The 26,923-nt window shown below is 43.9% G+C and overlaps 2 protein-coding genes and 1 pseudogene across 10 annotated transcripts in view; 2 read left to right on the top strand and 1 right to left on the bottom strand.

Annotated features, from left to right (window-relative positions):
• PRMT7 (protein arginine methyltransferase 7) overlaps nt 1-16,462 on the bottom strand; it is a 46,550-nt gene extending 30,088 nt beyond the window's left edge. For 3 of the 9 annotated variants that reach the window (XM_019455467.2, XM_019455469.2, XM_019455470.2), the window contains exons 1-5: nt 16,321-16,449; nt 11,237-11,388; nt 10,925-11,102; nt 7,532-7,568; nt 850-999 (exon numbers count right to left, since the gene is read on the bottom strand). In XM_019455467.2, the coding sequence (XP_019311012.1) occupies nt 850-999; nt 7,532-7,568; nt 10,925-11,019 (282 nt within the window). In that variant the 5' untranslated portion in view covers nt 11,020-11,102; nt 11,237-11,388; nt 16,321-16,449. Of the gene's footprint in view, nt 1-849; nt 1,000-7,531; nt 7,569-10,924; nt 11,103-11,236; nt 11,389-16,320 lie in introns of those variants that run through there. The other 6 variants (XM_053906591.1, XM_019455472.2, XM_053906588.1 and 3 more) reach the window with 5 other exon arrangements.
• Nucleotides 16,463-16,485: 23 nt separating this feature from the next.
• SLC7A6OS (solute carrier family 7 member 6 opposite strand) lies at nt 16,486-26,913 on the top strand. Its single transcript, XM_019455474.2, has 5 exons — nt 16,486-16,705; nt 16,830-17,117; nt 22,309-22,512; nt 24,959-25,079; nt 26,151-26,913. The coding sequence occupies exons 1-5, from the start codon at nt 16,511-16,513 to the stop codon at nt 26,279-26,281; spliced, it is 939 nt and encodes a 312-aa protein (XP_019311019.1). The 5' UTR covers nt 16,486-16,510; the 3' UTR covers nt 26,282-26,913.
• On the top strand, nt 17,431-19,955 carry LOC128778171 (cytochrome c-like; annotated as a pseudogene).
• Nucleotides 26,914-26,923: the final 10 nt, after the last annotated feature.

The raw sequence follows: 26,923 nt of genomic DNA, 5'->3' as shown, positions 1-26,923 counted from the left end.
CAGGTCTCGGGCGCCTGGGTGGCTCAGTCGGTTGTGTCCAACTTCAGCTCGGGTCATGAGCTCACAGTCCGTGGGTTCAAGCCCTGCGTCGGACCCTGTACTGACAGCTCGGAGCCTGGAGCCTGCTTCGGATTCTATGTCTCCCTCTCTCTCTGCCGTTCTCCCACTCATTCTCTGCCTCTCACTCTCAAAAATGAATAAATGTTAAAAAAAAAAAAAAAAAAAAAAAAAAAATTAGGGGCGCCTGGGTGGCTCAGTCAGTTGGGCATCCGGCTTCAGCTCAGGTCATGATCTCATGGTTCATCAGTTCGAGCCACGTGTCCGGCTCTGTGCCGACAGCTCAAAGCCTGGAGCCTGCTTCGGATTCTGTGTCTCCCTCTCTCTCTGCTCCTCCCCCACTCATGCTCTCTCTCTCTCCATCAAAAATAAAAACATTAAAAAATATTTTTTTAATAAAAAAAAATTTAAACGAGCAGGTCTCAACCTTGGTGCACAGTTAAAACTCCCAATGCCCAGGCCACATCTCAGAATAATTAAATTAAAACTGGAGTCAGGATAGCGGGGTGGTGAGGCAGGGTAGGCAGTTACACATCAGTATTTTCTGAAGCTATTTAAGTACTTAAGTGATTCTGACATGAGGCCAAGACTGAGGACTGCTGTTTTCAGAGGAAAAAAGGAGACCCTGGGTTAAGGAAAGGTGTCTGATTCATCTCCATATCCTTAGAACCTGGCTCTATGCCTGAAACAGAGTGAGCACTCCATGAACATTTGTAAACAAACGGATAGGCAAGGTACATGACGGACTTCCCACACAACACACAGGACACATATCTGAACAGTGTGGCTCACCTCAATGGCATAGCAGTAGTCAGCCCCTGCTGTGACCGCCATCATTGACAAGAGTCCCGTGCCAGTGCCAATGTCAAGAACCAACGCCTTCTGTCCTCTGTCCTTCACCCTGTTCACAGCAGCCCGGATACCCTGATAATATTTTATATTCTAAGAGAAAAGGAGAAACAGCTATCACTTCATACCAGTTACTATAAACAAATGCAAGGATACTTTGTGAAGTTTGGGAGTCATGGATGGCGGCAGCAGCAGTGTAAGTCATGGCTCCATGGCTTTCTGGCCTGTCAAGGAACAGCATTGGCTAGTTGAGTAAAGCAGGCCTTGACAGACTCCCAGAGCACTGGGTCAGCCTCTTGCCTTTTATTTGGTGATTGTCCCTCCCTCCACACCCACTCTTTTGTACTCTGCTTAGAGGGGCTGGGGCTCTGCCAACAACCTTCTCCTTTTCCAGCTATTAGGTATGGACAACAGGGGAACTACAGGGCGACCGGCAGGTAGGAAGAGGCAGAAAACTTGTTCCTTCCCAAATGGTTGCTGCTCTCATCAGGGTCCTCCCAGAAGTGGCAGCCAGCTCCAGATGCCAGCTCCTCCCCAGCTCCTCTCTACACTCTCATCACCAGCCTCCTTGGGCACCTCAGAGACAGGCGCAGCACTCATGCAGCTGTCCCTCTCGGAGAGCTGAGCACCAGTTCCACAGGACCTCTCCTCCATGCTTCCAGACTCATGAAGCTCACTCTTCTGTATCATCAGCCCTAGGCAAGTTAGCTGCCTCCTGCAATTACTACCACTAGGTAACCTTGGTGCTCCCATTTGCTTCCCAGGTCTCCCACATCTGTGTTACCAATTCCGCCTGTGAAATTCCCTCTGTTGAAATAGTAACATGGCTTTGGATTTCCTTACTGGACTCAAATTCACAGGGGTTCCTTGTCTCAAAAAATAATCCCCTCCTCAGGAAATCATTTCTTTGTTTTTAGTTCAGGTCTTTAGCAGCTGACACAGATACATTTCCAATCTGTAACAGTTTGGCTCCATAGGTACCCTGACCCTTCTGATGAAAACAATAATGATACGGAAAATACATGCAAATCTTTTAAAATGCACTAATGAGCTGGCAAGTTAGAAACATTAAGAGGCCAAACTCCTGGGGGCGCCTGGGTGGCTCAGTTGGTTAAGCATCTGACTTCAGGTCATTATCTGACGGTTGGTGGGTTCGAGCCCCACGTCGGGCTCTGTGCTGACAGCCTGGAGCCTGCTTCAGATTCTGTGTTTCCCTCTCTCTTTGCCCCTCTCCCACTCATGCTCTGTTACTGTCTCAAAAATAAATAAACAAACATAAAAAAATTAAAAAAAGAAAGAGGCCAAACTCCTCTGAGGGGAAGTAGATTCCCCTCAACTGAGCCTTAAGGTGACTGCCTGACAGGGTGACACCTTGATCACAGCCTGCAAGGGACCCAGAGTCAGGGCACACAGCTAGGCTTGAGCTCAGATTCTGAACCCATAGAAATGATGAGACAATAATAACTCTTTTCAACCATTAAATTCTGGGATAACTTGTTATACAACAGAACATAATACAGGACTGATATCAAAAGGGCAACATTCTCAGACCTGAGTGCAATCAAGTCAGAGATCTCAATAACAAAAATATAACTAAAGAAAAAGAGATTTTTGAACTTGAGAAATTCTAAACTCACAGGTAAAGAACTAAATCAAAAGAGAATTAGAAAATATCTAGAACTGAACTTTTTAAAATTACATTATCAAAACTCAGGGGATAGCTAAAAGCAATATTTGGAAAGAAATACATTACAAAAGACAAGAGATAAGGTAAGCATCTGTCTCAAAAAATTAGAAAGAGGACTGCAATATAATCTCTAATCAGCAGATAAATAAAAATAATAAAACACAAAAATTAATGAACCAGGGAACAAATATGGAGATTTTATAGAAATTTTTTATAAAAGTTATTTCAAAAATCTAATTGATGAGCCTCTGATAAGTCAAAAAACAAAAGGGAAAAAAGAAGTAAGCAAAAACTGGGAATAAGGGGTGGGGGAAAGAGCACGGTACCACTATATATGCTGCCAATATTAGAAAGATTAAAGATTATAAACAACTTTTAGCAAATACATTTTGAGGTACACCTGGGTGGCTCAGTTAGGCATCTCTTGATTTCAGCTCATGATCTCACATTTCGTGAGATGGTGGCCATATTGGGCTCTGCACTATCAGCTCAGAGCCTACTTGGGATGCTCTCTCTCTCTCTGCCACTCCCCCTAGTGCATGCACATGCTCTCTCCCTCTCTCTCAAAATAAACAAACATTAAAAAAAACTTAAGATTACAGAACTTCAAATCAATAAATAAAAATCAACTGAAATTTTATATATCAGCAGCAGCCTTTAAAACCTTGGCAGAGGAGGGGCACCTGGGTGGCTCGGTTGAGCGTCCAACTTCGGATCAGGTCATGATCTCACAGCTTGTGAGTTTGGACGCCGCATCGGGCTCTGTGCTGACAGCTCAAGAGCCTGGAGCCTGCTTTGGATTCTGTGTCTCCCCCCTCTCTCTGCCTCTTCCCCTCTTGCATGCGCTCTCTCTCTCTCACTCTCTCTCTCTCTCAAAAATAAATAAATGTTAAAAAAAATCAACGGGGCGCCTGGATGGCTCAGTCGGTTAAGCATCCAACTTTGGCTCAGGTCATGATTTCGTGGTCCATGATTTTGAGCCCCGCATCAGGCTCTGTGATGACAGCTCAGAGCCTGGAGCCTGCTTCAGATCCTCTGTCCCCCTCGCTCTCTGCCCCTCCCCCACTCATGATCTGTCTCACTCTGTCTCTCAAAAATAAATAAATGTTAAAAAAAAAAAAAATTAAGAAAAAAATTAAGAAAAAACCTTGGCAAAGGGGCAGCACCTGGATCAAGTGTGGGACTCTTGACCTTAGCTCAGGTCATGATCTCACAGTTCATCAGTTCGAGCCCCACATCAGGTTGTGCACTGATGGCGCAGAGCCTGCTTTGGGGTTCTGTCTCTCTTCTCTGCCCCTCCTTGCCCATGCTTTCTCTCTCTCAAAATAAATAAATAAACTTAAAAAAAAAACCTTGGCAAAGGGAAGGATTTCTTAAACAAGAGACAAAAAGTACCAGCCAACAAAGATTAAAAAATAAATCCTGACATTAAATTTAAGAACTTGCATTTATCAGATGAAAAAACAACCCATAAAGTAAGACACCTACAATACATGTAACTGACAAATGATAAGTACCCAAAATACATAAAGAACTCTTATAAATAAGTAAGTATTAAAAGAAGAAACATGAAGGGCACCTGGGTGGCTCAGTTAAGCATCCGACTTCAAGTCAGGTCATGATCTCGCAGTTCATGCATTCAAGCCCCATGTCCGCTCAGTGCTAACAGCTCAGAGCCTGGAGCCTGCTGTGGATTCTGTGTCTCCCTAACGCTCTGCCCTTCCCGTGCTTATGCTCTGTGTCTCTCTCTCTCTCTCAAAAAAAAAGAAAAAAAAAAAGAGGAAACACGAAAAGCCAAGGAACAAAAAGAGTTCATACTCAGTAGTAACCAGAAGAATGCAAATTAAAACTGACAATGACAGGCTGGATCATACCTATCAGACTGTCAAGAATGTAAATTGGTTAATACCAAATAATGGCAAGGACATGAAACAAGAAGAACTACCATACACAAGTATGAGAATGTAAAATGGCATGATCCTTTGGGAGACACTCTGACATTACTTCATAAAGTTGAACAAACTCAATGGGCAGCAACTCCATTCTTAGATATACCAATCTAGAGAAGAGTATCCCAGAGTACAGGTCCTAGAATATTCTAGGAGCACTACGTACAACAGCAACAAGTTAGAAATAACCCCAAAGTCTACCAACAGAATAACAGGTAAGCGATGATATATTTATACAATGGAATCCAAACATCATGAAAATGCATGAACTACAGCCTCATGAAAAATGGATGAATCTCAAAAATAATGGTGAGCAAAGAAGAAAGTCATAAAGATTAAACAGTATGACTCCATTATATAAAGTTCACAAACAGGCAAAACTAGGAATTTACTTTTTTAATACAACAGGTGGTAAAACTATAAAGAAAAGTAAGGGAGTGACTGATATAAAATTCAAGACAGTGGAAACTTCTAGGGGAAGAAAAAGGAATGCAATCTAGGAGTACACAGGGGAATTGTGAGTAACTGTAATGTTCTATTTCCAAGCTGAGTGGTAAGTCTATGAACATTTACTATTCTTTTTTAAACTATACATACACATTTTATACTCTTCTGTATGTCTGTCACAATAAAAAAGTTTTTTAAAGAGTAAGAATGCTAATAAATCTTAAAATAGCAGCACTGAATTCTAAAAGAAAATGAATAGTGGGGCGCCTGGGTGGCTCAGTCAGTTGAGCGTCTGACTTCAGCTCAGGTCACTATCTCGCAGTTCATGGGTTCGAGCCCTGCGTCGGGCTCTGTGCTGACAGCTCAGAACCTGGAGCCTGCTTTGGATTCTGTGTCTCCTTCTCTCTCTGTTCCTCCCCTGCTCACGCTGTCTCTCTATCTCTCAAAAATAAATAAAAATAAATAAATAATGAATAGGGGGTGCCTGGCTGGATCAGTTGGTGGAACATGTGACTCTTGATCTTGGGGTTGTGGGTTCAAGCTCCAGGTTGGGTATACAAATTACTTAAAATCTTTAGGGACACCTGGGTGATTCAGTTGGTTAAGCGTCCGACTTCAGCTCAGGTCATGATCTCGCAGTTATTGAGTTTGAGCCCTACATCAGGCTCTCTGGTGTCAGCACAGAGCCCACTTCAGATCCTCTGTCCTCTCCGCCTCCCATGCTCACACTCGCTCTCTCAAAAATAAACATTAAAATAATAATAAATAAAAGAAAATGGATAATGTCAAAATTCTGACAAAAAGTGATTTCCCAATCAGAATCCATATTCAGCCTAAGTCTTAACTGTAAGGACAGAATAAAGAAGTTTTCAGATTAGCAAAGTTTTTAAACTCTCACCTCCCATGCACCCTCTCATAGGACACTGAGGAAGAATGTGCTTCAACAAAAAGAGAGGGTGAACCACAGAGGAACACAGGGGAACCAGGAAACATGGGACTCAATATAAAAAGAGAAGAAAAGGGGGGTGCCTGGCTGGCTCAGTCGGTGAAGCACCTGACTTCGGCTCAAGTCTTAGTCTCACAGTTCATGGGTTTGAGCCCCGTGTCGGGCTCTGTGCTGACAGCTCAGAGCCTGGAGCTTGCTTCGGATTCCGTGTTTCCCTCTCTCTCTGTGCCTCCCCAGCTCACTCTGTCTCTCTCAAAAATAAATATTTTTTAAAAGGGGGGGGTTAATTAATGAAGAGGTAGGAACGTTCCTCAAACGAGTTTTGATTTTAACTTGACAACAGCGAGAGGCCACCGAGGATGGTGCTAAACAGGGTTCTGAGGGTTTTAAGCAGAAGAATAACATGGATTGGCATTTCAGAAAGACCCCTTGGGCTGCTATGTAAAGAAAGGAAGAGAGGTCAACACTAGTAAATGAGGTCTGAGCAGGCAGTAGGGTTGAAAGATTCACACAATTTGATGACAGACTGTGTGCTCAGATGAGGAAAAGGGTGCCATTTTTCTGGCCTGGCTGACTGAATGAATGGCAATGCCATTTGTTCAAATCCCCTGGAATTTGAGTCAAAAAGGATCATCTTTGCAGATGATACTAAAATCAGAGAGGCTCACAAGCTCAAGAAACCAGTAAGAAGCCAAGACCACTAAGCTAGAGAGAATTAGTCAAATTCAGAAACAATGTCTGTCCACATCCTTTAATTCCCCAATAGCTCAGCAAAGGCACTCAGCTATTTGATAAAAATCAGGGAAGCACCTAGCCCCTTTTGGTGTATTCTACACACTAATGATGCTCAAGGAGACTGTTATGTCATGATGTTGCCAAGAAGTATGCATACTGAGCAGTTAACCAGGGCTGGATGAAGTAAACACCAACAACAAAGCCTCATGACCAACCTGACCATGTGCCCTGCTCTCTCTCTTACCCTACACTGCTTAGCTCTTAAGCCTGAATCCTTTGCCTTCAAGCCTCCGCATTTCTGAGCCATCCAGATGAGAATGACCAGTCAAGCACTCTGGTAGGCCAGGAAAGCTTGCATTGCTAACCACCGTTAACACCAGAACTGTAACATAATTCAAACAGGAAAAGAAAACTCAGATGAAACAAAAAGAAACAAACAAACAAACAAAAAGCTGAAATGTCACAGTGCAACAGAAGTCAAATTTGCTTTTACAAAACAGTCTGCAGTGGCCTCTAGAGATATGATTTTAAAATTACAAACGGACTACACGAGGTAAAACTGTGTAATTAGAGAATCTGTATCTAGAGGAGATTATGGAGATCAGCTAGTATATCCCACTCCTTTTAAATCCTAATAAAAAAGATCTGCAGAGGTCCCATGTTTTCTCCAAGGCCACACTCAAGTGAACAGCAGAGCTGGAAGTAGGACAAGGCCTCCCCACTGATTTCCTGACCATTCGTTACACCATACTGCCTCTGTACATTATTCTAACATCATGTCTCTGGAGGAAACTTTTGATCTTGTAACTAACTAAAGGTTTCAAACACCACAGCAAGATAATGGTTTCCTTTTACACTTACTCTGTCTTTGTCATGTAACATATCAGCATAGGAGGATCTAAAAAGAAACAAAAGGTCAGAACCTCTATTAATGATATCCATTAACATATGAGAGCATTCACATATATAAATGCATTCCTAAGTCAAATGGAAAAACATCCAGGCCCACTTTATTTTTTATTTATTACTGAACTATAATTGACATACAATGTTACGTTAGTTTCAGGTGTACAACATATTGATTCACAATTCTATACTCAATGTTTAATATGTTAAGTGGAGTCACCATACATTATAACAATGTTCCCTCTGCTGTACTTTTCATCTCTAACCCAGGCCCATTTTAAACTATTTTAGTAGAGTTATAAGCTAAAATTCTCTGGTATTGCAGGAAAAAAAAAATCTTAAAGATGTTTACTTTCAGCAAAGAACCTCAGAGCTAAAAATGGTCTGGGAGTTAGCCCTGTCACAGCCACCAGCATGCTGATCATGTTATATGTCACACATTTTTTTTTCTCTCCAGAACTCAGACTCAATTTGTCTAATACTTTACATAATCTTGCATACATTTGCACATTACGATAATCACAGATTCAACACTGCAGAGACGAATCAGGGACCTGCTGTATAAGTGAGGGGTATCATGCCCAGCACTTTCTATTAATTCACAAACTTGAAAAATCTCTGGCAGAGTCAGGATAAGCTCCCAGAACTCAGCAGGCCCAGCCCAAAGATGCTTTCTGAGAGATGCAGGTGAGAGCTAAGGTGCTTTCACTAAACAGAGGACCTCCAGCTTCAGATCAACACCAGAATCACTGGAGACCTATTTTTTTGTTTTTGTTTTTGTTTTAAATAGACAACATGGGGCTTGAACTCACGACCCTGAAATCAAGAGTTGCATGTTCTACTGATTGAGCTAGCCAGGGATCCTTGGAGAGCTTATTTTAAGTGCACATTGCCAAGGCACCTGGATGGCTCAGTCAGTTGAACTGAGTCTCTGACTTTGGCTCAGGTCATGATCTCACTGTCTGTGAATTCAAGCCCTGAGTCGGGCTAGCTGCTCTAAGTGCAGAGCCCACTGCAGATCTTCTGTCTCCCTCTCTCTCTGCCCCTCCCTTGCTTGCACTCTCTCAAAAACAAATAAAAATTAGGGGCGCCTAGGTGGCTCAGTCAGTTAAGCAGCTGACTTCAGCTCAGGTCATCATCTTGCAGTCTGTGGGTTCGAGCCCCATATCCGGCTCTGTGTTGACAGTTCAGAACCTGGAGCCTGCTTCAGATTCTCCGTCTTCCTCTCTCTCTGCTCTTCCCCCAGTCGTGCTCTCTCTTCCTCTCTCTCTCTCTCTCTCTCAAAATTAAACATCATAAAAAAAATTTTTAAGAAACACTGAAAAAAATTTTTTAATGCAGATTCTCACGATACATGCAAACAGATCCTGATCCAGAAAATCAAGCTGGAGTCTGGAAATACGCACTTGAACTGGTACCCCACACAACTGTGACACAGGCAGCTCATATTCTAAACTCCAAGGAGCACTGTACCAGAAGAATAGCATTCTTTTCGTTTTAATGGCACACCATGGCTTTTACATGTGAACCCACCTAGGAATGCTTAGTTGAAATCTGGTTCTGTCTTTCCCTACCTTCCAAGAGGCATTTCTGGTCCCCATCTTCATAGCCTCATCATCCACTCTCCCCACCACTCCACAGACATCATTCTGCCTAAGCACTATCAACCAACTCCATCACTAACATCCAGGATTTCTGTCTCTGTTGGACACTCCCTCTTCCTGAAACACTTTCTTCTTTTCCACTTGCTGGCCATTCCCTCCTGGTTCTCCTGCCTCCTCTATTCCAAGATTCTTTCTTCAGCCCTCTACCTTTCTCATCACACACCCTCCCTCAGAGCCTGCCATCTTTTCCATCTTGAATTCTAATAACTGCAAACTGGCTCCAGACCCATGTTTATCTGCCCACTGCATCTCTACCTGGATGTCGAAACCCAAACACCTAATCTCCATCACCTTCTCCTCTCCAGCAACACTCATTCCTCCTGTGGTCATCCCTCTCACAGAACACAGCTCCATCCACTTAGTCACTCTAATCAGAAATCTTGGGTGCTTCTGGAATTTCTCTCTCCTTCCACCACTGAACCAATGAGTTATTAAAACTCAAGCTCCTTCAAAGCTGTCTCCCCACCTCCACTGCCTCACCTGTAGGGTTGCAATATCCACCCAAATGGCTTCCACTCCCTCCAACCCACTTTCCACACTGTTCTCAGTAAATGTCCCAAAATGCAGCTTAATCTTTTTTCTCCCCAGTTTAACATCTCAATCACTTACAAAATGATGTTCAAAATCTTTTGAAAGAAGGTAGTATCTTTGAGCCCTTATTCTATACCACACATTGTATTTGTCACCCATCAAAGAGCCCTAAAATAAGGCTTTATATGTGACGAAATGTACATTATTACATGTATGGAGACATATATTATCATACTGAGGCTCAAGGAAGTTAAGGAGCTTAGCCAATGTCAGAGTTAAGACACGACAGAGCCCAGACTTACCCTCATGCTCCTCTTCCTGCATTTTGCTACCACCCTTTACAACATGATCCTGCCTACCTTTTCGGTACCCTCACCAGAGCCCTGCTTTTGTACCACATTCCAGCTACCTCAAACTGCTAGCAATCCCCCAAACTAACTGTTACACGTGATCCCTGCTGCTCAGAAAGCAATTTCCCTCCTTTTAGATTTGGGAAATCACTCACATATCACCGCCCCCGCCCCCCCCCCCCCCCCACCGGTTCTTACTGCTTCCATGAACTTTTGCACCCATGTCCAGTGGCCTTTCTTCACTGTGTCATGATTCATTACATGTCTGTCTCTTACAAAAAACTGCATGGTCCTTGAGGATGGGAACCCCATCTTCTTCATTAGCTCCACCACAGGACTAGTATGTTGTATGCACTTAATGACTGCTAAAGAATAGTAGCGCACTCAACAGTTTTAAATATCCCTTCCCAAGTCAGGGAAGAATGCATTTTTCACATTTTCCATTCAAAAGAATTTAACTATATGATAAATGTGTCTCCATTTCAGTGACACAATGAATGAATTTCATAAACTCTTCAATTATCACTAGTACTACTGAGGTGGGTCCTCTCTGCTCCACTAGACAGATCCTCTGAGACTCTGATAAAGCTGTTACATGATATGTGACTCTCTACACAGAAATGACTTTGCTTAATTCCCACACAAACCTACCTGGCTGAGCAGACCTGCTCATGACCAACATCTGCCCTGATCAGAAGCACTGGGTAAAGCTTATTCCACATTTGGACAGGATTCTAGGGCTCCTACTTTGAAAGCCAGTGTCCCCACCCAGCTGCAACCAATAGTGAACACACCCTTGTTACCTTGCAATCTCCTGGTGGTAATCATAGTGCTCATCCTCTTCCAGCCACTCCACAGAGCCAGTGGTTGGATTGGCCCGCCCGCAGAAGACCTTCATGGTGCCAATCAGCTTCTCAGTTTCACCACAGAAAAGCAGCCTTGCCAGCTCACTTCTTGTGGACAGGTCTAATCATCAGAAATCTATTCACATCATAATGCCCAAAATGTAGAGGAAAATAATTTTAAAGACAAAAAAAAAAAAGGAAAAAAATCATAAAATGGACAAAAGCATCAAAGCCAATGAAATTATTTGTTAATCGGTATTTTAGGGGCACCTGGGTGGCTCAGTTGGTTAAGTGTTCGACTTTAGCACAGGTCACGTTCTCCTGGTTTGTGGATGCGTCCAAGGCCTAAGCTGGGTTCTGCACTGACAGCATGGAGCCTGCTTGGAATTCTCTCTCTCTCCTTCTCTCTCGAAATAAATAAACTTTAAAAAAAAAAAATAGTATTGGGGCGCCTGGGTGGCGCAGTCGGTTAAGCGTCCGACTTCAGCCAGGTCACGATCTCGCGGTCCATGAGTTCGAGCCCCGCGTCAGGCTCTGGGCTGATGGCTCGGAGCCTGGAGCCTGTTTCCGATTCTGTGTCTCCCTCTCTCTCTGCCCCTCCCCCGTTCATGCTCTGTCTCTCTCTGTCCCAAAAATAAATAAAAAACGTTGAAAAAAAAATTTAAAAAAAAAAAAATAGTATTTTAATCTTTCCCACAAGTTATTTGGTTTTACATTCAGCATATAACATCAAAAACATCAAAAGCTATCTGGAAACTTTGGCAGTCCCCAGTGATTTCAGGTTAAATGAGCCTCACAGGTGCAACTCGACGCAGCCTCAAGGTAAAGGCAGATGAGAAGAGAAATAAAGCAAAGGAAACAGGTGGTTAACCAGAAAGGAGAAACAAAGAGGCTGGGGTAGTGGGAAAAGAGTGCCACCAATACTGCCTCAGGATATTAAATAGTTTAAACACTAGTGCCTGGGTGGCTCAGTCAGTTAAGTGTCCGACTCTTGGTTTTGACTCAGGTCATGATCTCACGGCGTATGAGTTCAAGCCCCACATCGGGCTCTGTGCTGACAGCTCAGAGCTTGCTTGGGATTTTCTCTCTCTGCCCCTCCCCTGCTTGCTTGCTCTCTCTCTCTCTCTCAAAAATAAAGTTTTTAAACACTTAGTTTAAGGAAAAATACAAAGAGCAATTCAAGCAAACTAGGAAAACTTTCATCTAAACAAATATATCACAGCTATAAGTGTGGATAATCCAAAAATATCATGTTGAGCCAAAAATAAATAAATAAGCAAATCACAAAATACGTAATGATTACATTTTTATAACATTTATAATGATGCCGAACAAGAATATATTTTTAAATTTTTTTAATGTTTATTTTTTTTTATTTTTGAGACAGAGACAGAGCATGAATGGGGGAGGGTCAGAGAGAGAGGGAGACACAATCTGAAGCAGGCTGTCAGAACAGAGCCCGATGCGGGGCTCGAACTCAAAGACCCTGTGGGGCGCCTGGGTGGCTCAGTCGGTTGAGCGTCCGACTTCAGCTCAGGTCACGATCCCACGGTTTGTGAGTTCGAGCCCCGCGTTGGGCTCTGGGCTGATGGCTCAGAGCCTGGAGCCTGCTTCTGATTCTGTGTCTCCCTCTCTCTCTCTGCCCCTCCCCCATTCATGCTCTGTCTCTCTCTGTCTCAAAAATAAACGTTAAAAAAAAAAAATTAAAAAAAAAAAGACCCTGAGATCATGATCTGAGCCGAAGTCGGAGGCTCAACCGACTAAGCCACCCAAGTGCCCCAAGAACAATATATTCTTCAGGGATCACACTAAAATGCATAGCAGGGAATAAGGATAGTGGTTACCCCTAAGAGGAAAGGGAAAAGGCTGGGATCAAGGAGGGCCATACAGGGGGCTTCAAAGTAATAGTACTGTTTCTTCTTAAACAGGATGGGGAAGTGCCACCTGGGTGGCTCAGTCGGTTAAGCATCCGACTTTGGGTCAGGTAAGTTCAAGCCTCTGCATTCTGTGCTGAAAGCAAAGAGCCCACTTCGAATCCTCTGTCCCCCTATGTCCCTCCCCAACTTGCACAGGCTCCTTCCCTCCCTCTCTCTCAAAAATAAACATTAAAAAATAAATAAAACTGGGTGGTGGGAAGAAAGATGTTCATGATACTGTCCTCCTTTATGACTTACCATTTTTAATAATGATTACTTGTTACCTACTCAATATTTGATTTTAAAAGTAATTTTCTTTTAATTTTTTTTAACATTTATTTATTTTTGAGACAGAGACAGACAGAGCATGAACGGGGGAGGGGCAGAGAGAGAGGGAGACACAGAATCAGAAGCAGGCTCCAGGCTCTGAGCCATCAGCCCAGAGCCCGATGGGGGGCTCGAACTCATGGGCCGCGAGATCGTGACCTGAGCTGAAGTCGGACGCTTAACCGACTGAGCCACCCAGGCGCCCCTAAAAGTAATTTTTAAAAATTCTTCATCGAGAGATGTCTGGCTGGCTCAGTTGGAAGAGTGTGCAACTCTTGATCTTGGGGTTGTGAGCTCAAGCTCCACATTGGGTGCAGATTAAATAAATAAAATTTAAAAAAATTCTTCATCTTAAAAAATCCTTCAAATTCTCCAGATTCATCTTGTATGCCCTATTTCTACAGAGATCTATTTCTGACAGAGAAACACCACAGCTCAAAGTCTGAAGGCACCTGTCAGCAGGTATGGGCTCTACCAGCACCCTCCCTCCTACCTTCAGAAAACCTCAAGTGTTCTACACTCCCCTTCATTTCTTGTTAAACACTGATCTATCTTCAGGAAACCTTAGAAAAAATGCCTACTCCATAGGTCCCTAAACATCCCTGAGGCATTTTACTGACCAGAGTTATTGCCTTTCTCTCAAAGTTATTTAGACTAAACACTTAATTCTCATAAAAGAGGATGGTGAAAAATCTTTTCTTAAAAGACTCAGGCAGTCAGTGGTCTGGTTCAAAGTAGTCAATTTGTCCTTCAGTGAAACTCTACTTCTAAAATCTCAGTATTACTCACACTCTCTTCTAGTGGCTCCCAAACTTTCTGGCAACACCAGAAAGAAATATACTTTACATAAAGACACAACACACACACGTACATACAAACTTTCACTAGTGTTTAGCCATTCTATGGGCAAAGTCCTTTGATACATTCTACTGTATTTTTTTTTCTTTTTTTTTTAAGTTTACTTATTTGAGAGAGACAGAGAACACATGTGTGGGGAAGGGGCAGAGACAGAGGATCCAAAGCAGGCTCTGCACTGTCAGCGCAGAGCCCGATGCAGGGCTCAAACTCATGACCTGAGCTGAAATCAACAGTCAGGCGCTCAACCTACTGAGCCACCCAGGTGCCCTGATTTTTCTTTTTAAATTGATCATGATCCACTAAACTGATTTCACAATTTTTTCAATGTTTATTTTACTTTTTACTTTGAGAAGCATTTTTCAATGTTTATTTATTTTTGAAAGGCAGAGAGAGAGGGACACAGAGGATCCAAAGCAAGCTCTGCACTGTCAGCGCACAGCCTGATGCAGGGCCTGAATGCACAAACCATGAGATCATGACCTGAGCTTAACCAAATGAGTCACCTAGGTGCCAGATTTCACAATTTAACTGAGTTGCAACCTACAGGTTAAAAAGTTTTGCCACAATCAGCTGTGAACCTCTCCTATGTTAATTTTTTTAAAGAGTATCTCCAACTATCAGAATCTGTAACGTGCTTTAAAGAAGTGTGTCCAAAAAATGCCACAGTAGAAAGAAATAACCATATCTGGCTGAATGTTCAGGGAAGGCTTAAAAGATGGCTAGGATTTAGATGGGCATGGGAGGGAGAGGGCACTTCACCAGATCAGACTTAGACAGTCATGTACCGTTAATAAACCAGTTTAACTGAGGTGAAACTGAACAAGAGGTCAAACTTATCAGTGAGGTACATACGGTGCAGAGTCCTAAAACCCTTATCCTGTGGGCCATGTGAGATCAATTCTGAAGTTATTTAAAGGTTAAGAGTGTAATACAGAACTCTAATCTATGGAATTTCCTTTTTGTGCTGTTGCTTAGGCTATAAATAGGACTATAGTTTTTTCATAACTTAGAGAAGTTACTAGTTTCATATAAGTTTAAATAAAGGTTGCAGATGGGAACCATGTCCTGTAACCTCTTTGAGTACTACACATCTCCTATGAATAAATCCCTTTTATTATTATGACTTGTCCTCTCCCAAAAGGACCTCACACTCCAGATTCAGGAGCTATTTTGACCCCCTCCTCATTCAAAAGACCTGTGAACTCACATGATAGTTTATAAGGCTGGAATGGAAACCACCATGCCAAGCCCTAAATGGATTACCAACCAGATTTCAGAGCAGATAGTTGCTTCATTCATTCAAATTTTAGTAAAATTTATACAATATCAGACACTGCGTTAGGGACTGGAGAACTCCCATTAAGTAAAATAAAGGAGCTCTTTATCCTCCAAGGGATTAGATTCTAATAAGGGAGAGACTAAATATACAATCACAAACTATGTGAGTGCAAGAAAGGAAACAGGCAGGGTGCTATGAAAGAGAATTAACAAGGTTAATTGTTAGACTCTGAGGAAGGTGGCAGTTAAGATGCTACAAGGTAAGAGAGAAAAGTAGTGCTTATGTTTCTGGAAACCTTACCCCTACTTTTCCAAGAAAAAGTCCTAAGGGAAAAAAGACCTGTGTATATAAGCAAGACTGACAAAAGCCGGAATGACTGAAGCACTTCCAGCAAAAGTATCGAGAACGATAGATTAAGCGTGGGCTACTGTAAATCACACTGGACCATGCCAGCTTCGGAAACGCGTTTGGATATTGTTCTCACTCGCTGGAAACCACTCAAGGTCTTAAGCACAAAAACGTCCACGTCAGATGTACGCTTTTACAAGACCCTTCTGACTAGCGTGTGGTGAATGGACTGGTTTCCAACTACTCAGAACACAGTGACTGGGAAAAGCGAGCCCATCAGCAGTTCCCTGAATCAGAGAAGCGTGGGTCAATTAAGGATGTGATGGCTGGAGCTCCATATGATTGCGGTTCGAATTTCTGTAGCTGAAGGGAGACGCCAAGTACTACAATCCAGGTCCCCGTAGAGGTCACCCTACAGAGTCGGGGCCCAACCGTATCCCAGTTTTCTTGCCGGCCCAGGCTCTCCCCACCGCCGCCCAGTGCAGACTCTAGAAAGGTCCTCGAGAGACGCATACCCCGGTGGCCTAGAAAGCCCACGTCAGGCCCGTCGGCCAAAGCCGCTGGGCTGACGGCCGGATGATGGCGGCACCCGGGACTCTAACTGCAACCCCACCTTCCCTACCTACCCATGCGCCTCACCCGCAGCGGGAACCGCTCCGTTCACTTCCGCCGCTACCTCCACCACGTAGAAGCCGGCGTACGGGGGCGGGATCTCTCAGGGCCCGCTGAGAATGCTGGGAGCGAGGCCCGGAAGCGGAACTTAAAGGCTCTCCCGTCGTACCCCACGGGTTCCCAGAGTCCTCCGCGACAGCCAGTATGGAGGCCGGGAGGACTGCAGTGCTTCGCGTGAAGCGGAAGCGTAGCGCAGAGGCTGTCGAAGCTCTTGTCCTCTCTTGTAAGCGCCTGCGGAGGGGCGGCGTCGAGTCCGTAGCCCAAAAGACACCTCCCGAGGATGTGGAGAGAGAGCCAGAGAATAATGTCTTCCAGTTGGTGGCCACCGTGCGCTCCCAGGTATTGGGCGGGATGGAGCCGATGTCTGAAGGGGATCTTAGGGCGCAAATGGGGGGAAATTGTATCCCTGACCCCTTGACGAGCCGCCTGCTTACCCCGGCTGCTCTTCCCTACCACCTCCCAGGAGGAGCCAGTCCAGGAGCTCGTTCGAGCCGCCCTGCGCCCTTCCCGGGGCAGCCAGCAGCGTATTCGCCGAGAACTCCGCGCTTCGGCTCGGGAGATCCGACAGGAGGGCCGCTACAGGGTGATTTCTAGCCGCCGATCCTCAGGAATTCCGTCGGGTAGCCTAGAGTCCGAAGACGTGCCGGGAAACCCAGAAGCCACCGAGGACGGAAGCTTCCAGCTGTTCGACCTAGTCCACGAGGAAGGAGACCCAGAGACCACCGCCGCCGCCGCCGCAGTCTCCTCCAAAGTGAGTAGCCGCCGGGAGCAGAGCGCTGGCCTTCCCGCGGACAGATAGTGCCAGGGTCTGGGCACTTAGCACACAGTCAAGAGGAGGCACACAGCTTCGCCCTACTGATGAATGAATGATCTATCAGCCGAGATAACCTCCTTTTACAGATTAAGTTATTCATTCAACAGTATTTACTGAGTGCCCACTATGTGTCAGGCATTGTTCTTAGGTTCTGTGGATATAGCTTTGTGGATTTAACATTCAGGTAGAGGAGAGAAACAGAAAGCAAATTTAATAAGGGCTGTACAGGGAAGGGGGGGCAGGAAAAGATTGGTTCCATTACAGAGAGGGTCTCAGAAAATGACATTTCAGTGAGGACTTGGAGGAGGTGAATGGCAAAGTACTGTGGATATGTGAAGAAAAGGCAGTTTGGTGTTTTCAAGACCAGTGTGCCTGGAGCTCAGTGAACTCTGGGAGAATAATAAGGAATTTGGGAAAGGATTCCTGTTAGACCCTGAAGATACTTTTAATTTTTGTTCATTTTTGAGAGAGAGCGGGAGCAGGGGAGGGGCAGAGAGAGAGAGAGGGAGACACAGAAACCAAAGCAGGTTCCATCCAGGCTCTGAGGTGTCAGCATAGAACTTTATGTGGGGCTCAAACCCACGAACCCCAAGATCACGACCTAAGCTGATTATCAAGAGTTGGACACTTAACCGACTGAGCCACCCAGATACCCCGACCCTGAAGGTACTTTTTTTAATTTTTTTTTTTAATGTTTATTTAATTTTGAGAGAGACAGAGACAAAGTGTGAGTGGGGGCGGGGGAGAGAGAGAGGGAGACACAGGATCCAAAGCAGGCTCCGAGCTGCCACCACAGAGCCCGACGCGGGGCTCAAACTCACAAACCGTGAGATCATGACCTGAGCCGAAGTCGGTCGCTTAATCGACTGAGCCACCCAGGCGCCCCTTGAAGATGCTTTTAGGGACACATTGCCTTTCACCCTTAGCTGGGTAATTACTGGAGGGTTTTGAGCAATGTAAAGATAAAACAGATGGAAAAACTCATCAAAGGAAGGTTAAAGGACTAGTTCTCCCTAGCGAATCAAGTTTGAGGCAGATTTAAGTCTAGAATGCAAGTCTCTTCACATTTAATCCAGTGTTCTTTCCATTGTTAGATTTACTAAATTTGTTTTGTACTTCAGTTCCAAAAAACAAAGGCTACCTGTATTCAGACTATAGAAATAGAAAACTCTCAAACTAAAAGGTTCACCCCCCATTGATTTAACAAAAAAACTTGGGGCGCTTGGGTGGCCCAGTTGGTTAAGCCTCTCACTTTGGCTCAGGTCATGATCTTATGGTTCGTGAGTTTGATACCCACATCAGGCTCTCAGCTGTCAGCATAGAGCCTGCTTCAGATCCTCTGTCCCCCTTGCTCTCTGTCCCTCCCCTGCTTGCACTCTCTTTCCGTCTCTCTCAAAATAAACTTAAAAAAAACTTAATAAACTTCACTCTTCACTCCTTTTAAAAGTTAAAGTTTAAAAACTGAAATTTTAATTCCAAATATATCAAGCAAAAAATATTTCATCATGATGCTGGTATACTTGGATAACAATTTGTGCATGATGATGACAGCCACATCTTTTACCAAAACTAATTGAAAACTGATTTATGAGTTATAAGTCAAATAGCTTAAAAAGTAAACCAACGTTCGGTGGAATTGAATCAACCAAAGAGCTCATTCAATTTTAAAAGAAAAACTAGTATGTAAGCTGATGAAGGATGTGAACACAGACTTCCCAACAATGCAATAAAAACTAAACACATTAAAAATGTTTGCATATCAGAGAGCGGGACATCCGGCTTGCCAGTGGGCATCTTCAGTCTCCATGTGAAGAAAGCAATTTAAAAATGGGTGACGTTGAGAAAGGCAAGATTTTTGTCCAAAAGAATGCCCCGTGCCATTCTGTCGAAACGAGAGGCAAGGCAAACACAAGACTGAGCCAGATCTCCATGGTCCAGTGGGTGCAAGATAGGTCAGGCCCCTGGATTTTCTTACACAGATGCCAACAAGAACAAAGAAGCCCTGGGGAGAGGTGACACTGATGGAGATTTAGATAATCGCAGAAAGTACATCCCTGGAACAAAAATGATCTTCACTGACATTAAGAAGACAGAGAAAAGGACAGACTTGATAGCTTATCTCAAAAAAAGAGCTACTAAGGAGTAGTAATTGGCCACCGCCTTATTTATTACAAAACAAAAATGTCTCATGTCTTTTTTTATATGTACCATAAATATTTTTTTAATGTTTATTTATTTGGAGAGAGGGGAGGAGTGCAAGTGGGGGAGGGGCAGAGAGAAAGGGAGAAAGAATCCAAGGAGGCTCTGTGCTGTGAGTATAGAGTCCAACAGGGGGCTCAATCTCACAGACCAAGAGATCATGACCTGAGCCAAAATCCAGACGCTTAACCGCCCCTCAGGATTGTCTTTTAAACAGCTCTTCAAAAACACAGCTGTAGAATTAATCACAGGTTTAAAAAAATGCTTGTCCATAGTAATTATCTTTTTAAAAATGGATTTAAACTGAAAGCAAACTTGGGGTTTTATGTCTACTAGACTAGCAGGGGAAAGATTGATAGCACTGCTGGCAAGGCTAGATTAAAATGGTACACAATTGTAGTGCTTACAGTTGATGCAAGGCTTTTGGAAAACAGCATGGCTTTATTTATCAGCAATCCTAAAAATAGCTTAGGACCTATTTTAAAACTACTTCAATTTATTTTTTTATTTTTATTTTTTTTAATGTTTATTTTTGAAGGAGAGAGAGAGACAGAGTGTGAATGCGGGAGGGGCAGAGAGAGAGAGAGACAATCTGAAGCAGGCTCCAAGCTCTGAGCTGTCAGCACAGAGCCCAACACGGGGCTCGAACTCACAAACCGCAAGATCGTGACCTGAGCCAAAGTCAGACGCTCAACCGACTGAGCCACCCAGGTGCCCCTATGTATACTTTTTAAAGTGAAAAAGTTCAGTTCATTTTATCTAGTGATCTCAACCCCAGGATTTATCCTAGGGAAATAATTCAGAAGCAAACAGCTATGGTCTTAACAAAAGCTACTCTTGGTTTACTAAGTAATTACTGTGCATTAAGTACTATGCTAAGTCCTTACTGTGTTTTCTTTTAATTTAACTCCTTTAATTCTCATGCAAACCCTATGAGGTAGGTGTTTTATCCCCATTTTTCACATGCAGGAAACACATTCATTGCAGCATTGTAGATGTAGGCTAAAAAACTGAGAAATTGACATACACAACTGCCTGCACCATTAAAGTGATAACCATGAAGACTGGCAAGATAGTATGTATGTTTATACCAGCATACACATAGACTAGACTAAAGAATAATTTTTCTTTTATAAAAATGATAGATGTTCCTTATAGAAATTTTGGAAAAATATAGGAGGGGTGCCTGGGTGGCTCAGTTGGTTAAACGACTAACTTCAGCTCAGGTCATCATGATCTCACGGTTCCTGGATTTGAGACCCACGGCAGGCTCTGTGCTGACTGCTCAGAGCCTGGAGCCTGCTTTGGATTCTGTGTCTCCTCTCTCTGCACCTCCCTGGCTTGTGCTCTCTGTCTCTCTCAAAAATAGACAAACATTTGAAAAAAAAAAAAATTTTTTTTTTTTTTTTAAGAAAAAATACAGGAAAGTAAAAAGGGGAAAAAAATCACCTATTTTACCCCCATCACAAAGGTAATTGGAGTAAAATCAGCTTATTGTCTTCAGAGTATAAAATCAGCTTATTGTCTTCAGAGTATGGCATTTTTGTTTGCTAGTCTTTGTAAATATTTTACTGGCTGCATGATTTGCTGGACTAAGGGTGGGGGGCTTATAAATGGGAGCCAGAACTTTGCTTGTGAACAGTTTTGAGGTTGGTCAACAGCCTGCACAAAAAGTGACATCTCTAGTTCCTTTTGACTTTGGAGCAAGAAAGAATTAATTCCCTTCATCTTCTAAGTCTGGTCTCCCTTTATCTGCCTTAGCTATGCAACATTCCTCCCAATATGGTATCTGGTTTGAGCTACACAGCCTCCTCCGATGAACCCTTTGAGAGGGGTCATTTGTAGCATGCCCCCCTGGGTTTGCAAATTGACCTATGCTACTCTGGATGACACAGCCTGTTGCCCTGGAGTACCTCTTCCCTGGGCCAGTTCTATTCTGGGGCAATCTATCCTGAGCTATTCTTTCTAGCAGTAGGATTATAGGGGAGTTCACTCCTGGTTTGTGATTAAAAGTGGGAGGGACATCATTAGGGCACCTGGGTGGCTCAGTCACTTAAGCGTCTGACTTTGGCTCAGGTCATGATCTCACAGTTCATGAGTTTGTGCCCCACATCAGGCTCTCTGCTGTCAATGCAGAGCCCGCTTCAGATCCACTGTCTCCCTCTCTCTCTGTCCATCCCCTGCCTCACACACACACTTTCTCTAAAATAAACATTTAAAAAAGAAACTTAAAAAATATTTATTGAAAAAAAAAGTGGGACATCATTGTGGGCAAGCCAGGTGGTGGTAGTCATGAGTCCAGGAATCGCCTTTAGACCCCTGTAGGAGGTAACACAAAATGCAGATCCCTAAGGGGAGAACATCATACTGAAGGAGCTTAGAAGACGTGGGGACAAGACCAGCCAGCTCTGCTGGCCCTCTTCTCAGGCCCATCTTTCCATGTGCTCTCTTCTGTCAGCCAAGCACAAAAGGACAGGAGCCTATAAGTACCTATTTCAAAAGAAAAACTACACATTAAGTTTTTAGAGATAATTGAGTTTTTAATTTCATTGCTAATTAAGAAGAAACTAGTAGGACATGGGAATAAGAATCTTGAATTTAACATAGACAACTATAGAGAGGCTTCTTTCACTCAAATCTTAGATTCCTCCTTTTGGAACATCAATGGTTTAGATCACGTATGTATTATCTCTTGATTTCTTTTTTTTTTTTTTATTTATTTTTGGGACAGAGAGAGACAGAGCATGAACAGGGGAGGGGCAGAGAGAGAGGGAGACACAGAATCGGAAACAGGCTCCAGGCTCCGAGCCATCAGCCCAGAGCCTGATGCGGGGCTCGAACTCACGGACCGCGAGATCGTGACCTGGCTGAAGTCGGACGCTTAACCGACTACACCACCCAGGCGCCCCATCTCTTGATTTCTTTATAGATCTCTGACCCAGATGTGATCCTCTGCAATTCTATAGAGTTGATCCGTGAGCGGTTGGCTGTATCTGAGGATGGACCAAGAATTGGGCACCAGGAGGAACAGAAGGATGACTATGTATATGACATTTACTACTTGGAGATGGCCACTCCAGGATGGATTGAGAACATCCTCTCCGTGCAGCCCTATAGCCAGGAGTGGGAGCTGGTAAGGGGACCCATGAGGATGAGGGGCATGAGGTAGCCTAAGCAATTCTCTGGTCAGGATGCTTTGCATCCACTGGGTTCAAGGTTGTTCTTACCTCTTCTTGTTCTTGCTTAAATGGAAACATTTATTCTAAATGCTTCCTGGGAACCTGGGTTTAGTGCAAGAAATTTTGGGAACGACGGTCTACATTGATAATGTTTGCTCTTAATACATCTTTTATAAGGTTTGCAATATCATTTTTAACATTTATACCATCCACCCTTGGGGAAAAACATGGGGACTTAAAGAGAAAATAAACCAGAAATTCTTAAACATGAACGGTGGGGCGCCTGGGTGGCTCAGTCGGTTGAGCGGCTGACTTCGGCTCAGGTCATGATCTCACGGTCCGTGAGTTCGAGCCCCGCGTCGGGCTCTGTGCTGACAGCTCAGAGCCTGGAGCCTGTTTCATATTCTGTGTCTCCCTCTCTCTGACCCTCCCCCGTTCATGCTCTGTCTCTCTCTGTCTCAAAAATAAATAAAACGTTAAAAAAAAATTTTTTTTAAATAAATAAAAAATTAAAAAAACCATGAATGGTAATAAAAGCTTTTTTTAAAATTATATCTTAAAAGGGGGGGATCCTTGGATTAAGAAAGCTAACATCCTGGGGCACCTGGGCGGCTCAGTCAGTTAAGCATCCGACTTTGGCTCAGGTCATGATCTCACAGTCGTGGGTTCGAGCCCTGCATCAGGCTCTGTGCTGACAACTCAGAGTCTGGAGCCTGCTTCGGATTCTGTTTCTCTCTCCCTCTCCCTCTCCCTCTCTCTCCCTCTCCCTCCCCCTCCCCTCCTCCTCCTCCTCCTCCTCCTCCTCCTCCTCCTCCTCCCCCCCCCTCCTCCCCCTCCTCCCCCTCCCCTGCTCACGCTCTGTCTCTCGGTCTTTCAAAAATAAATAAATGTTAAAAAAAAAAATTCTTTTTTTAAAAAGAAGAAGAAAACTAACATCTTGACATCTTTATTTATTTTTCTTAGTGAGCTCTACATCCATCGTGGGGCTCACACTCATGACCCCAAGATCAGGAGTCACATGCTCTGCTGATTGAGCCAGCCAGGCGCCCCTTGACATCATTATTCTGTTTTGTTTTTTCTTAAGTTTGTTTACTTTGAGAGAAAGATAGAGGGCGTGCCCCTGCACATGAGCAGGGGAGGGACAGAGAGAGAATCCCACACAGGCTCCTTACCGTCAACACAGAGCCTGCCATGGGGCTTGATCTCATGAACCGCAAGATCTTGACCTGAACCAAAATCAAGAGTCACTTAACTGAGCCACGCAGGTTCTCCTGACATCCTTATTATTTTTTTCCACCAGCGGGGGAGGGGCAGAAAGGGTGGGGACAGAGGATTCAAAGCAGGCTCTGCACTGACAGCATCAAGCCCATGAGATCATGGCACCATGAGATCATGACCTGAGCTAAAGTTGGATACTCAACCAAGCCACCCAGGCATTCCAACTCTTTTGTTGATATTGTTTGTTTATTTTGAGAGAGTAAGAATGTGCAAGCGGGGGAGAGGCAGAGAGAGAATCCCAAGAAAGCTCCATACTCAGTACAGAGCCTGATGTGGGGCTTGATCTCACAACCATGAGATCATGACCTGAGCCAATATCAAGAGTCGGACACATAACCAACTGAGCCATTCAGGCGTTCCAGACATCATTATTCTTAAAACAAATTCTAAAATGGTGAAAGGCATATTTATCCCATACCTACACTGCAACCATAGTCTCACAGTCACGCACCCACCCTGGACCATTGCATAGCTCCTCTTCCTGCCCTTACACTCAAGTTTTGGTTCTGATTTTTGGCATCACCCATAATCCATTTAATCCCTCTCCCACCTGGCTATCCTAAAGTTTGAAGATCACTGCCATCACCTGCTCAGAGCTGTCTCTCCTCCCCAGCCTGGTGTGTTCCCTTCGGGTGGAGTTCATCCTATCTTATCAGGATTGTAATGCCTGGAGCTGGACTCTGAGTGGGGAATAGGGCTGTTGTCACTATCTTGTAGCCTAAGGTTACTATAGCCTCTTGTGCAGCAGATTCAAAGCAGCTCCTAGGCTGCCTCATTTTCACACAGCGCTCTTAATTTTTTTAATGTTTTTTTTTTTTTTTAATTTATTTTTGAGACAGAGAAAGAAAGAGCATGAGCAGGGGAGGGGCAGAGAGAGAGGGAGACATAGAATCTGAAGCAGGCTCCAGGCTCTGAGCTGTCAGCACAAAGCCCGACACGGGGCTCGAACTCACCGTAAGATCATGACCTGAGCTGAAGTTGGACACTTAACCGACTAAGCCACCCAGGCGCCCCTTTCACACAGTGTTCTTAAATGATCTCTCCGAGTTGGTCTGCTAATAGCTTCCCCCCTACAACCTTAGAGGTTTTGATTTATACTCATGATTGTGTTGAGATGTGCAGGTGAATGATGACCAGCAACCAGAAGACATTTATGAAGATGACGATGATGAGAATAGTGAGAGTAACTGGCGCAATGAGTACCCAGAGGAGGAGAACAGTGATGGAGATGAAGATTCCAGAGGTACATGGGTGGCAGTGTTGGATGGGAAGGGACTGGTGGGATCTAAGACTGAGGTGTGAGCACGGTTCACTTACATCTTAACTGGCTTTCCTTCTCTACCATTCCCAGCAGCTCACCCACAAGCCATTGGAGCTCTAAGAGCCCCAAAGACCAGTGTTTCCAGGGGGCCTACTGGGGTTTTAATCTCAGTCAGGCCTGGGTTCGAACCCTTGGTTCTTTCATGGCCTATCTGTGGGTCTTGGAGACATAGTTAATGGCTCACTGAGCCTCACCCTGTCTCCAGAACAGTATTGCACTAACTTTAGTGATTGGGATGAAGGGAAACATCTAGCTCAGTGTCTCTTCTCTCGCTCAGTCAGGAAAGTATTGGAGAGGTTTGCCAGTAGGAGCAGAGCTAGGATTTTGACAAATCAGTTATATAACTTCTCAAAGAAGTTGCTGTGTTTATACCATTTTGAGGAAGCTGCAACACAGGCATGGTACCCTGGGGAAGGAAGAAGGAGAGATACTCTGATGATAAAGTTCCTTCAGTGATTATGTTCTTTGTGCCAACAAAAAGAATTTCTTGGTCTCTGTTAATGGAGGAACAATTAAACTATGGAATATTCTTTTGGGGAAGTGCCTGTGATATGTTGAAAAGGGCAGACATGAAACTATATTTACAGTATGACTACAACTCTTATAACAACAACAACAAAAAAATCCTATACTTAGGGGGAGAAATGAAAAAATATTCCAGTGTTGAGGGACTTGGTTTAGGTGGTAGAGAAACAGGGTTGCCTTTTTTTTTGTTTATTTTTGAGAGAGAGAGCACAAGCAGGGCAGGGGAAGGGGACAGAGAAACCAAAGGGGCTCGAATTCACAAACCGTGAGATCATGAACTGAGCCGAAGTAGGATGCTCAACTGACTAAACCACCCAGGTGCCCTCCCCTGCTTTTTTAAATTCAAATTTCTCTTCACTAAGCAAGTATTTTAGAATAGAGAACAAAAAACCCAGACCTTCTTGAGATGGTAAAGGGTTGTCGTGGCCACCTAGAAACTCAAACAGCCCATTTCTTTTATCATTCTAGGCTCTGATGAATACGACAGCTTCAGTGAAGAGGAAAGAGGCAGCAGCAGACCACAGATGTGGAGCAAATACCCTTTGGATGTGCAGAAGGAATTTGGCTATGATAGTCCCCATGACCTGGATTCAGACTGATGATCCCATGAGATTCTATCACAGGCCCTTGAGGGCTCTAACTGTAGCTTCAGCCACCCTAGTAACATCCTTGGGTTTCTTAGCTTAACAAGTAGAAGGGAAAACCCATGTCCAACAGCACCCTCCTACCAGTAAAAACCTGTGCTAAAGGAGTGTGTCTTTTTCAGTAAGAGTAGGGCCCCTTTGCCTCAATCAAAAGTGACTCTATAGTCTGGGGGGAAAAATGCTGTAAAAATGATGCTTCCTGGCCTGGGGATTTTCCCATTCTCCTCCTACACTAAGGCCAGTAAGTGGAGGAGAGCCTCCTGTTTCCTCAGCACTAAGATTTAGCTTTCTCATACCACCCGGCCACCTGCCTCCAGTAAAAGCCTTTCTTTTGATGGAATCTAGAAGGGCTATAGTTGGTCCCTTATAGCAGCAAAGACTGGACAGTTGTGGCCATAGAGATGGAAGTAGAATCTGCTTGAGCAATGAGAGGTTTTAAGTTAACAGCTGTCTCTACCACCCTGTTTCCTGACTCTGATAATGGTTGTAAAGACTGCTGTCTTCCTTTGGCAGTGGTGCCAGAAAGAACAGGATATGTATGAATGTGATACTCTTATGTTTAATAAAAACTAACTTTAAAAATAGGAGCAAGTCATT

Source organism: Panthera pardus, unplaced genomic scaffold, assembly GCF_024362965.1.
Source record: "Panthera pardus isolate Hobbes unplaced genomic scaffold, ASM2436296v1 HiC_scaffold_19, whole genome shotgun sequence".
NCBI lineage: Eukaryota > Metazoa > Chordata > Mammalia > Carnivora > Felidae > Panthera > Panthera pardus.
This window is presented reverse-complemented; position numbering and strand designations above follow the sequence as displayed.